The sequence below is a fragment of the Sinocyclocheilus grahami genome, unplaced genomic scaffold, assembly GCF_001515645.1.
Source record: "Sinocyclocheilus grahami isolate Dianchi unplaced genomic scaffold, SAMN03320097.WGS_v1.1 scaffold214.1, whole genome shotgun sequence".
Taxonomy (NCBI): domain Eukaryota; kingdom Metazoa; phylum Chordata; class Actinopteri; order Cypriniformes; family Cyprinidae; genus Sinocyclocheilus; species Sinocyclocheilus grahami.
In genome coordinates, this window is record NW_015505393.1 from 764,804 (window position 1) to 777,990 (window position 13,187).

The 13,187-nt window shown below is 37.3% G+C and overlaps 1 protein-coding gene across 1 annotated transcript in view; it reads left to right on the forward strand.

Annotated features, from left to right (window-relative positions):
- Nucleotides 1-6,488: 6,488 nt before the first annotated feature.
- The window catches only part of LOC107596084 (CLIP-associating protein 1-like), a 77,824-nt gene continuing 71,125 nt past the window's right edge, over nt 6,489-13,187 (forward strand). The window contains exons 1-2 of the mRNA XM_016286702.1: nt 6,489-6,595; nt 11,147-11,721. Of these exons, the coding sequence (XP_016142188.1) occupies nt 11,527-11,721 (195 nt within the window). The 5' untranslated portion in view covers nt 6,489-6,595; nt 11,147-11,526. The remainder of the gene's footprint in view (nt 6,596-11,146; nt 11,722-13,187) is intronic.

The following is a 13,187-nucleotide window of genomic DNA, read 5'->3' on the forward strand; positions in this document are numbered from 1 at the left end:
TGGTCCAAATGCAGGAAAACAAATAAGTGCAATCATGAGATTTCTTAAGAATTGTGGAATAATGAACAGAATTTAAGATTTAGGTGAGAAATGGTACATTCTCTTCACACTCCATCACAGTAGGTGGCGGTATGCACCTATGAAGTTTGTCAAACCTCTTGAAAGAGCATGCAGAACAAGGTAAAATATATGGCGCTATTGTTAAATACATTTAAAAAATAGGATTAATCAGGAGAATTTAGGAATGTGTGTGTGTTTTTTTATTATTATATAAAATAGAGATAAATATAAATATGTATATATTAGTTGCTTATTAGTGCTCCACACTCCAGCCCAGTTGGTGGCGGTAAATGCACCAGAAGTTGGTTTGCCATCCACCATAAAACGTTATTAGAAGAAGAAGAAGAAGAGGAGCAACAACGTGGTTTTAGGAGAGGTAGTACAACACACGTCCAAAACGTATAGCTATATTTATTTTAACAATTTTATATTTAATAATGACAGAAGGCAAATCATCAGAGAAGCCGGCGAAAAACCTGCTGGCTCTGAATCCAAAGGAAGATGCAGAGTTTCAGAAGAAGGTTCAGCAAGTAAAGAAACGTCCTAAAACGGTATGACGCGAGGCCATGTGGCTCCAGTTTAGCCTGACCATCATTTACATTAGTTTCAGCTAAAGTTGACATTTAATTAGCTGTCATTAATAGCCATTAGGGTTATTTAGATTGACGAATCCTTGTTCGACACTAATGTGCTCTACAAAACGTGTGTGTGTGTGTGTGTGTGTGTGTGTGTGTGTGTGTGTTTCAGAAAACAGCGAGGAAGAGTCAGGTGAAGATGAAGTGGAGCATACGGCTTAAAATGAGAATTTAATGACTAATCAAAAGACTTAAATCCCTGTTTTAGAAGGGACACCGGACTCACTTTTTTCAGAGCCATTTGTATGGTTAGTTCTCAGTCCTCCCCAGCGGCTGGAGAAGAGGATCACACGTTATTCTGATTATCAGGCATCTATTTTGAGGTGTGTTTTATGCAGATGTACCGATTACCTTTATGGGGTAGGATTTGGTCTCTTGAGAGGTTGCTAAAGTCCAATTGACTGTGTAATGCACAAAGTATATATGTTATGTTACATTAAAAAAAAATGTTAATTTGAAAATTAAATGGTAGGATGGATATTGTATTTCTGACACATTATTTTATGTATTGTCTAGTACTATCTTCAGACATGCAGCTTCGCAATATTGGTCAAACATGTGCTTAACCCATAAAAGGGGATCAGATAAACTTCTTTGTTGCTTTTTAAAGCTATTTTAACTGAACAATGGTTTGTGTAAATTGTCGCGGTGAAGAGCTTAGTCAGCTTACATATAAGTTAAGAGGTATCATGGAAGAAATAAAGATCAATGAAAATGCATTTATCAGAATAACCATTAGATGGAGCCAGGAGTCGTTTTCCATTGCTGTTGGTTTAATGTTATGGCAAGCCACTTGAAAATGTGTTGCTTAAAATGTACTGATGTCTGTGTTTTATTATTTTAAGTGAACCAACAGTAATATATTAATTTCAGTAATAATATTAATTGTTTAAACTAGTTAAACAGGTTCTGTATTATTATCCTGTATATATCTCAACTATTTTGTGGGTAATGGCAAATGTCAAATTGCCCAAATGAGTTGAACTATTCTTTTTAGTTTGTACTGTTGCTGATTCCTTTTCAAATTTTTATAGTGCAATATAGAGAAGTATGTATCTCCCTATTTTTTTTCTTTTTAATTTGTGATATGTAACGACTAATCATAATGACTTCTAGATAATGACAATTTTATATAGAAGTCTTATTAGGAAAATTAAAAATGGTTACCAGAATCAACTTGAATACATATTTGAATAATTTCTAATAACTAATATCTGTTAAAGGAATAGTTTAATAATAGTCCACCAAAAATATCTTAATTTGTGTTCTGAAGATGAACAAAGGTCTTATGGGTTTGAAACAAAATGAGGGTGAGCAATTAATGACAGAATTTTTATTTTTGGGTGAACTAACCCTTAAACTAGTTTTAAAAAAAAATCGAAAAACATGCTATTTGCTATTGGAATACTTGCTAGCTATTAAAAATAAATGGGCTATCATGCTGCGTTCAAGTCCTCCTGGGACGTTTGTACTTACGAGTTGAAAAGTCGTAATTACGACGTCAGGTGCGCTCAAGTCAGTTTAGCCGGCACAAGATGGCGGTGTACCTTTTAATAAATTACAAGAAAATACAACAGGGTCTGCATTTTTTTTTACTTGAATTTCAGCTGCGTAACAAGTACATGACCAATTTAAGTTTATCCACCTTTTTCTTGTCGTAAAAATGGGCGCGGCCATTTGGAAAATATATGGGTATGGCTTCCGGTTTCATCTGCGTCCACTCCGTCCAGCTATTTTTAGCTGAGCAAAACAGTTCGTTTTGCTGCTTGATATTGAAAGTTGGTGTGTCTTATCATATTATTTTAATGTATTATCTGAAATTATGAACACACTGGTTTGTAGTGCAAACAGTTTTACCGTTTACTGCACGTTGTTATTCTCCTCGTTATTTACCTATAGCGGCTAATGAACCGGAAGTCTCACCCATAGGCTTACTTCCGCGTTGAAGAAAAAGGTGGATAGGACAACTAAACTATCAATTTAAACAAAAATTTACCATCAACTACAGACGTTGCATCCATCGATTCTGGCATGTTTGGAAAACATGGAAACTCTGGGCTTAAAGGGGTCCTATTATGCTCTTTTACAAAGTCTTGATTTTGTTTTGGAGGTGTACTAACACATGCACTCATGCTTGGTGGTTCGAAAAGCACATTATTTTTCACATAATTTACATTATTAAAATACGTTTCTCCCCAGGCTGGCACAAACGCCTCGATTAGTTCCGGCTTTGATGAAGGTCAACCTTCCGAAAAACAAAATGTGTTGTGATTGGTTAGCTGTCCCAGTGTTGTGATTGGCAAACAGCTTAGATGGTGTTTCAGTACAAAGCTTTTTGGGCGAATCCGGCACTGTACTCCCTCGTGTTGTGGAAGCTGTCCTCAGTAAAATGCACAGCACACAATAGCAAATTGGGGTTATAATGCTCAGGGACAGAGTTAAAAATAAATTGCAACCACTGTTTCCTGACATCATCTGCTTTAGGAAGCCCAAACGAAAACAGCATTTCAGGCGGTCGTGCACCGGACGAGAAGCGCAGCGTCGAGCCATGTCTTTTCAATGTCAATTCAAATACATTACCGGCGGCGCCCAGCTACGTCGTGTTATACTTGTAAGAATTGTTCTAGACATGCCGAAAATTTTAAGCTACAGCACAGCAGCTCTTCTTCGTTTTCTCTGATGCACTAACTCTGCAGCAGCACTTCTTCTTCCTCGTCTCATCTGATGCACTCACTCCCCACCCCTCAACCATTCGAATTTCTGTAGGCGGGAATTCTTTGTAATGATATTCCAATGAGCTGCTTTGTGATATCACAAAGCCCGGAAAACAAACGCTGTAGTCCAAACAAGCCGTTCGTTGTAGTTCTTGAAAAGGGTCAGCAGTCTTCCCCATGATTGTGTAGCCTAGTGAACCAAACTGAGAGACCATTTTGAAGGCTCAGGAAACCTTTGTAGGTGTTTTGAGTTGATTAGCTGATTGGCATGTCACCATATTCTAATTTGTTGAGATAGTGAATTGGTGGGTTTTTGTTAAATGTGAGCCAAAATCATCACAATTAAAAGAACCAAAGACTTAAAATACTTCAGTCTGTGTGCACTGAGTTAATTTAATACACAAGTTTCACAATTTGAGTTGAATTACTGAAATAAATGAACTTTTCCACGACATTCTAATTTATTGAGATGCACCTGTAATAGGACCCCTTTAAAGAAAATTTCGAGTTTCCCACTCGTAATAACGACTTTGTGGTGGTGTTCATGTGCATGACTTGAACGCACCATTAGTGTCAAATTGATGGTAGATAGTTTTTAGGAATCAATGTTAAAATGGCCTGCCAAGAAGGTTCATTGTTTTAGATAGGCTACACAAGGAAAAATTACCATGTGGCTGCGAGACAGGGAAACAAGAGGATTTCCAATATGCGGATGTAAACAAAATATCTGTTGGCTACGGTGTAGAATAACATTCTAAATATAAGGGCAGAAAATTGGTAATTACAAAATAAGGTGCTTATAGTTAGAGAAATGACTTGCATACTGTACATACACAATAAAGGGGCACAAGCTAGCCGTTGTTTTCCAACGGCTACCAATAATAATGGCATAAAATGATTTTTTTTTGTCATGGTGCAAAGTTTGTACCAAAACTGTAAACGGATTTTACATTAAATCAGTAACAGAACAGAGGTGTTTAGCGCATGCGTATTCCGGCTCCATCATTGTGTCCACAGGAGCAGCACTAGAGAGACAAACCTCGTTTACCTTTAATAACCTAACCCGTGTCATTTCACACTGAAACCACCGCTACATTCGGCAAAGTGAGTATATAACCTATTATTTCAACCAAGCTTGTCGTTTCCATGTACTGGTTTTGTGTAAATCGCCGGAGTTTTTACAGTTTATTCGGTCAGCTAGTGAGAGCTAGCATAACTGGCTAGATGATCAATGAAAAAGAAACAAATTCATCCAGACATAATCTGAAAATACTTAGTTATGAAATACGGATATGGATTTCATCATAAGAGGGTTGATATTTGAAATTTTAACGTATATAAAAGACAATGAGGTATTTTAAAGCCTGGACTCCGGAGTAAAGCCTCTCATTTACGTTAGGGTGAATGACAGTCACTGCGTGTGCATCTGTGTAAATATATTTACATTGATGCACATGTAGGATCTGTCATTCACTTGAAATGATGTTCTGTTTGAGTATTGTTTTGATTATTAATTTTCTTTCGTTCTGTTGTATATACACGGTGATTTTGCTTTGAATTGCAATCAGATTTCCACCCAGTACTGGTGAGTAATTAGGTTATTGCATGATCCAGCAGGTTAGTTTATTTACTAGTTATCTAGTTTTAAAACCGATTGACGTGTTAATGCTTAAACACTAAAGAGATGAATTAATCTGTGATCAGAGGCCTGTGATGTGTGGTTTGAGGGAGGCACAGGTAAATCATGCTTGACCTGAATTATCATGTAATGTGTGTGTTTTACATTAAGGTGACATGACAGTTCAATAATGATGAACTCCTGTGATTCTGATCTATGGAGAATTAGGAGACTAGGCAAGGTCTCCTGCCACCATTGTGTACTGTAGCTTAGATACGTGAAGTACAGGCACAGACTTGTAGTGTAAACTAAGCAAAAGCAAAACAGCTTGTGCCAGTAAAGACAGAAAACACACATACAGTAAGGACCAAATATCTGAGATCAACGGTGAATCATTCTATTTTACGTTTTTCTCAATTCTATCATAATATATGCACAATAATTTGCATGGAAAAAGTTTAATTTAAAAGAGATTTCTTTCGATTTGTTTAAATTTGTTTGTATTTGATTAGATGAGCTGCATGAGCTAGTTTGTGCAAAACCTAATGATCAATTTTATTTGACAGTGTTATAAAGAGCATTTGTGTGCAGAATCTTAAATATTTCTTATTTATTTTACATTGAAATTTTTCTTCATTTTTAAAATTAATTTATTATTATTATTGTATTTACATTATTTTGGGATCCTGAAACCGGTATTTTTGTACTCCACTGTACACACACTAATGTACCTCAGTGACCAGGACATTCATAATTTTTAATAGGGCTGTGCGTTATTGAAAAAAAAAAAGCCAAAATCATCACAATTAAAAGAACCAAAGACTTAAAATACTTCAGTCTGTGTGCACTGAGTTAATTTAATACACAAGTTTCACAATTTGAGTTGAATTACTGAAATAAATGAACTTTTCCACGACATTCTAATTTATTGAGATGCACCTGTAATAGGACCCCTTTAAAGAAAATTTCGAGTTTCCCACTCGTAATAACGACTTTGTGGTGGTGTTCATGTGCATGACTTGAACGCACCATTAGTGTCAAATTGATGGTAGATAGTTTTTAGGAATCAATGTTAAAATGGCCTGCCAAGAAGGTTCATTGTTTTAGATAGGCTACACAAGGAAAAATTACCATGTGGCTGCGAGACAGGGAAACAAGAGGATTTCCAATATGCGGATGTAAACAAAATATCTGTTGGCTACGGTGTAGAATAACATTCTAAATATAAGGGCAGAAAATTGGTAATTACAAAATAAGGTGCTTATAGTTAGAGAAATGACTTGCATACTGTACATACACAATAAAGGGCCACAAGCTAGCCGTTGTTTTCCAACGGCTACCAATAATAATGGCATAAAATGATTTTTTTTTGTCATGGTGCAAAGTTTGTACCAAAACTGTAAACGGATTTTACATTAAATCAGTAACAGAACAGAGGTGTTTAGCGCATGCGTATTCCGGCTCCATCATTGTGTCCACAGGAGCAGCACTAGAGAGACAAACCTCGTTTACCTTTAATAACCTAACCCGTGTCATTTCACACTGAAACCACCGCTACATTCGGCAAAGTGAGTATATAACCTATTATTTCAACCAAGCTTGTCGTTTCCATGTACTGGTTTTGTGTAAATCGCCGGAGTTTTTACAGTTTATTCGGTCAGCTAGTGAGAGCTAGCATAACTGGCTAGATGATCAATGAAAAAGAAACAAATTCATCCAGACATAATCTGAAAATACTTAGTTATGAAATACGGATATGGATTTCATCATAAGAGGGTTGATATTTGAAATTTTAACGTATATAAAAGACAATGAGGTATTTTAAAGCCTGGACTCCGGAGTAAAGCCTCTCATTTACGTTAGGGTGAATGACAGTCACTGCGTGTGCATCTGTGTAAATATATTTACATTGATGCACATGTAGGATCTGTCATTCACTTGAAATGATGTTCTGTTTGAGTATTGTTTTGATTATTAATTTTCTTTCGTTCTGTTGTATATACACGGTGATTTTGCTTTGAATTGCAATCAGATTTCCACCCAGTACTGGTGAGTAATTAGGTTATTGCATGATCCAGCAGGTTAGTTTATTTACTAGTTATCTAGTTTTAAAACCGATTGACGTGTTAATGCTTAAACACTAAAGAGATGAATTAATCTGTGATCAGAGGCCTGTGATGTGTGGTTTGAGGGAGGCACAGGTAAATCATGCTTGACCTGAATTATCATGTAATGTGTGTGTTTTACATTAAGGTGACATGACAGTTCAATAATGATGAACTCCTGTGATTCTGATCTATGGAGAATTAGGAGACTAGGCAAGGTCTCCTGCCACCATTGTGTACTGTAGCTTAGATACGTGAAGTACAGGCACAGACTTGTAGTGTAAACTAAGCAAAAGCAAAACAGCTTGTGCCAGTAAAGACAGAGAAAACACATACAGTGAGGACCAAATGTCTGAGATCAACGGTGAATCATTCTATTTTACGTTTTTCTCAATTTTATCATAATATATGCACAATAATTTGCATGGAAAAAGTTTAATTTAAAAGAGATTTCTTTCGATTTGTTTAAATTTGTTTGTATTTGATTAGATGAGCTGCATGAGCTAGTTTGTGCAAAACCTAATGATCAATTTTATTTGACAGTGTTATAAAGAGCATTTGTGTGCAGAATCTTAAATATTTCTTATTTATTTTACATTGAAATTTTTCTTCATTTTTAAAATTAATTTATTATTATTATTGTATTTACATTATTTTGGGATCCTGAAACCGGTATTTTTGTACTCCACTGTACACACACTAATGTACCTCAGTGACCAGGACATTCATAATTTTTAATAGGGCTGTGCGTTATTGAAAAAAAAAAAGCGATATGAGATAGCATGCTAAATATTATAAATAAATGTGGTATTCAATATGCGATACGATATTTATTTTTCTAAAATCAATTTAAATTATATTTAAATATATTTTAAAAAAATTACATAACCAACATATGTTATTTCAGGGAAAAGAAAGCATCGCTACAACTTCTGAAAGTGAACAGCCATGTTTACTGTTGCATAAAACAAATCGTGCATTGAAGGGGTCATATGATGTTGCTAAAAAGAACATTATTTTGTGTATTTGGTGTAATGAAATGTGTTCATGCGGTTTAAGGTTAAAAAAAACACATTATTTTCCACATACTGTACATTATTGTTTCTCCTCTTTGCAGTAGTTTCGCTTTCACAACGAAACACAGCGTCACACACGGCGGCCTTGAGTGGAGGCCTGCAGGCTTGAGAACGGTGCGGCCGGGGGATTCGACAAAGAAGCGGTCGGCAGGCTTGCAGCAACCACATGTGACGACCGCGGGCTGGACTCCGTTTCGTCTACGGTGAAAGCCGATCCGGTGATCCACAGCATGAAGTTGAAGTATTTCCTCAGCGACCAGCACGGATCAGCTCTAGGCATGACGAAGCGGATATCGTCCTCTTTTGGAAGGCCAAACAAAGTGACGCGGTGCCTTCACTACATGACGGCCGCAACAATACTACAGCGAGACTAAAAGTTACGCCTTCTTTCTTTGCGTGAATATTTAAGCGGCTTCACTTTCACAACAAAAAACACGGTGCCTTCACTACATGGCGGCAGCAACAATACTACAGCGAGACTAAAAGTTACGCCGCCTTTCTTTGCGTGAATATTTAAGCGGCTTTATGCAAATCTTCCCACATCGTGACGTAGACATGTGGGGGCGTGTTAGAACGCCATTTTAGGTAGGCGCGGTTGACTCTTAACTTTTATAAAGAAAATCTCTTTGGATTTGAGACTTTAGTCTTTGCAACTTTACAGATCTTCTTTATGCACCAAGAGCTTGTAACACTTCAAAGAGAAAGGAAAAATTTAAATCGCATCATATGACCCCTTTAAAGCCTTATGCTATGGATTGTTGCTTATGTTTGAGAACGAGGGTTAATTCACCTGTGTTTGAAGATTTTTCTGCCGAAAAATCCTTTTGAGGTGCATCTTTGTTTTGGCACTAAATTGTTGGCAGCAGCTGCAGGTGCCTTAAGGGGGTTGCCCATCGGACGAGAAGCGACTAAAATTTTAACACGTAGTTTTCTATGAGTGTTGTAATCACACTGGCAGCGCCACTCAGACACTGTCCGCGGCAGCTCAGGACGCTGTTAAAAATCCTGCCTCGCCACTCACTTGGTATGCTCTGTTTTGTTCATTCTTGAAGTGAACATTTGTCTGTTTGGTGATTAGATTAACTGCCTGTTGTCTTGAACTGAACGTGACGCATCCATTGTGCGATACCTACTGTGAGTTGTCCTAGACGCGGCGTTGCGATTCTCGTCTGGTGTGAGACCCACCTTTAGACTGGCTCATCTTATCAGATTAGCTCACTATGAAAGCATCGCGGCTTGTTGATTGTCTTGTCAGAGCAGGCACACTATCATGCACACATACACATATCCCAACTAACATCCGCATCCCAGATGCTATACTATCTGCAGCAACCTAAAACCTTGACCATACATGACTTTTTGAAATATTTGATGTCACTTATTTATTGCAAACCATTGCAATATGCATTTTGCAATATGCACATTTGCGATATTTTGATAATTTCGATATATCGTGCAGCCCTAATTTTTATTGTTCTGCCCTGATCAATTAACAGTGCATCTTTTGTTAATTTCATGAAGTCTTTCAGAAAAATTGGAGTCCGGGCATCAGGTAATCTGCTTATCAGAGTAATACACTTTGCGGTGACCAAATGTGATTGCATCCAGATAATTCCCATGATGACTTAGCAGATTTTTTCTCAATGCAGTAGGGAGGCAAGTATCCTAGTGATGACATTACTGTTGTGTAACACAGCCAAGACTTTACGTTACCTAGTAGTTTCCAGTTTGCTTAGTGCATAATAATTTCTGCACAATAATTTTACTGTATATTTACAGATCCTCAAATTATTGTTGTTTAACATCAATAATTCATTTATTGAGTGAATGTCACTTATACAGTGACTTTGCTACAATATTGACAAAAGACAATGAACCTTTATTTGCAAAATGTTGCTTAACTTTAGCTAATGTGACGGCAGTATGGAATATGGACTGCTGTTATGGTGCTTTTATCATGTTTTTGTCCTTTTTGTTTAAAGGAACACTCCACTATTTTTGAAAATAGGCTCATTTTCCAACTCCCCTAGAGTTAAACAGTTGAGTTTTACCGTTTTCGAATCCATTCAGCCGATCTCCGGGTCTGGCGGTAGCACTTTTAACTGTAGCTTAGCATAGATCATTGAATCTGATTAGACCGTTAGCGTCTCGCTCAAAAATGACCAAAGAGTTTCTATATTTTTCCTATTTAAAACTTGAGTCTTATTACGCAGCGCCTGAAAATAGTCCACAGCTAGGTAACTTCCAATAAGCCTATTTTCAGGTGCTATGTAATATCATTGCGCCTGCTGCACTCATGGTACGGCAGCAAAGTTCCTTGATTATTACGCCGGAATGAGAGTATAGTTCCTAGCCATATCGGCCTAGAAAATCGCAACTTCATTTTCCGTCGGTCTTAGTACACGATGTAACTACAGAAGAGTCAAGTTTTAAATAGGAAAAATATATAAACTCTTTGGTCATTTTTGAGTGAGATGCTAACGATCTAATCAGATTCAATGAACTATGCTAAGCTAAGCTAAAAGTGCTACCGCCAGACCCGGAGATCGACTGAATGAATTCGAAAACGGTAAAACTCAACTGTTTAACTCTAGTGGAAAATGAGCCTATTTTCAAAAATAGTGGCGTGTACCTTTAACATCAAATGGGTTTAAAATTACATGGAGACCAGTTCATTTCATTAACTACCCCTGTAATATGAGTGGAATTCCTATTTTGCTGCATCCCACAAAGCCATGCAGCTGATGTGTGGTCAGCAAATAAATAGTTGAGAGAATGCAAGCCGGACTTTGAGTTATGTCACCATCAAAGGGCTTTTCTGCTTTTCTCATAAGTGGCTGCTGATCTGAGCTGAAAAAAAATACAGGTCCAGCCGCACTGGCATTTGATATCCAGAGGTTGTACTCAGCTAACAGCTCTCTTTTCTCATCCTGAGCAGGGAGGACCTCTGAATTATGAAGCAATGCTCCGCTGGACCCTCTTTGTCCTGCTCTAGTTACCACAACTCCTGCTGCTCTACTGCAGCCGAGAGCGCTTCTGCTGCTGCTAGTGGTTTGGCTGCCTCCTAAAGGGACAAAAAGGAGAATTTGCAGTCCTCATCAGCTGTTGTCTAGTCACATATGGTGCATCGTTTGCATTCCCGAGTCGACATCCCTACCGCTCAGCTTCTTGCCAGCCTGTGGCACTGTGGTTCATCAACACAGGATATTAATAAGCGTGTGCATTTGTTTTGCCTGGATTGCACACGCTAAAAGTCTATTTTTTTTTTTAGTTTTTCCTCTCCACTGCCACACGGGTGGTGGCAGGACATCATAGGCCATGGAGCCCAATATGGAGTACTGTCTGACCCAGGTGCTACAGAAGGATGTGGCCCGCAGGTTGCAGATGGGTCCCGAGCTCATCGACTACATCACAGATGCAGACAAGTGTCACGACCTGGAGAGTGACCAGACAGCGCTGGATAAAATGGTGGACGGTATCGCCACCTCTTGGGTTAACTCCAGCAACTTCAAGGTGAGAGGCTTTTTATACCATTTAGATGCTTAAGTGTAATTTTCTGCAAGTTTTGATGGACATTTTGTGACAGTAAAGGGTGCAGGGTGGTGTGTCAACTGGATTGGGTATTGTGGGTTCTAAAGCAAGGGCTTTTCTTTTGGAATTCTCCTTCAGGCAGTTGTATGGCATATAGGGATATGCCGGTATAAAATTTTCATGTTGCGATTAATTGCTAATGCTTTTATCACGGTATACGGTATTATCACAATGTTGAAATTTAGATTTAAAAAAAAGTGCTATCATAATACAGTATAACAGGTTTAATAACTTTTTTCTTATAACAAAAATAACTGAACATTTAAATGCAATAAAATTTATAAAGTTAAAAGTTTTACACGGATTAAAGTGCAAAAGAACTATAAAGACCAATAGGTATCACTTTACAATAAGACCTCATTAGTTAACCTTAGTTCATGCATTAACATTCACAATGAGCAATAGCTACATTTGCTACAGAAGTTATTAATCTTTGTTAAAAAAAAATACAAGTCTTAGTTCATGTTAGCTCATTAAATAACACAGTTGCAACTTTCGATTTCAACAACGTGTTTCAAAACACTTGCAAACAATATCTAGGGCATGTTGTAGTCCAGATTAAAATGTAAAAAAAGTTAGAAAATAAATAGCATATTAAGTCTAAATATTTAAGTAGTTGGCTCTGTGATGAACATCATAGCAAATACACAAATCTGAATGGCTGTTTAAATAATTTAAAAACTATTTAGAAACAGAAAGTAGTGCAGCTGATTTGTTTACAGGGTTTCCGGGGTAACAGCTGCATTTAAATGAATTATTATTATTATTTATGCAGTTTAGCGCCATCTGCTGTCACCGAGTGAAAGTGCGCTTTCATCCAGAGCATCTCTCACATGTTCCGCCATATGCTTCTCGTCCATGCTTATTTACATCAGAGTGCGCACGCGTCTTTCACGCAGCATACAGCGGTGTTGTGCATTTTGACCAGTTGATGGGAAAAGTATTCTTAAAATGCATTCAAAATTCAGAATAATTTGTAATATATAATTATTCACGGTATTTAGAAGTGTCCACGATAACAATATCGTGCATATTCATTACCGTGATATATCGCATTACCGAATACCGGCACAAGTCTAATGGCATAGAATCGATCCCTTGAGCAAAACAGAGCGGGCTTTTGAGGTCATTTACAGCCCTTCATGTTGACATGTTTCAAGATCAAACACAATGAGAGACTTCACTTTGTGTCCACATCTTTAGATGATGATTAAATATTCATTCACCCAGAAATTAAAATTCAGTCGTCATTTACTCATCATCATGTTGTTTCAAAACTGTATGACTTTTAGTGGTCGACTGATACTGGTTTTTTGACAGCCGATGCCGATATCTTGGAAAGCCGATATAATTGTATTTATTTTCATTAATATTTAAGAAATTTGAAA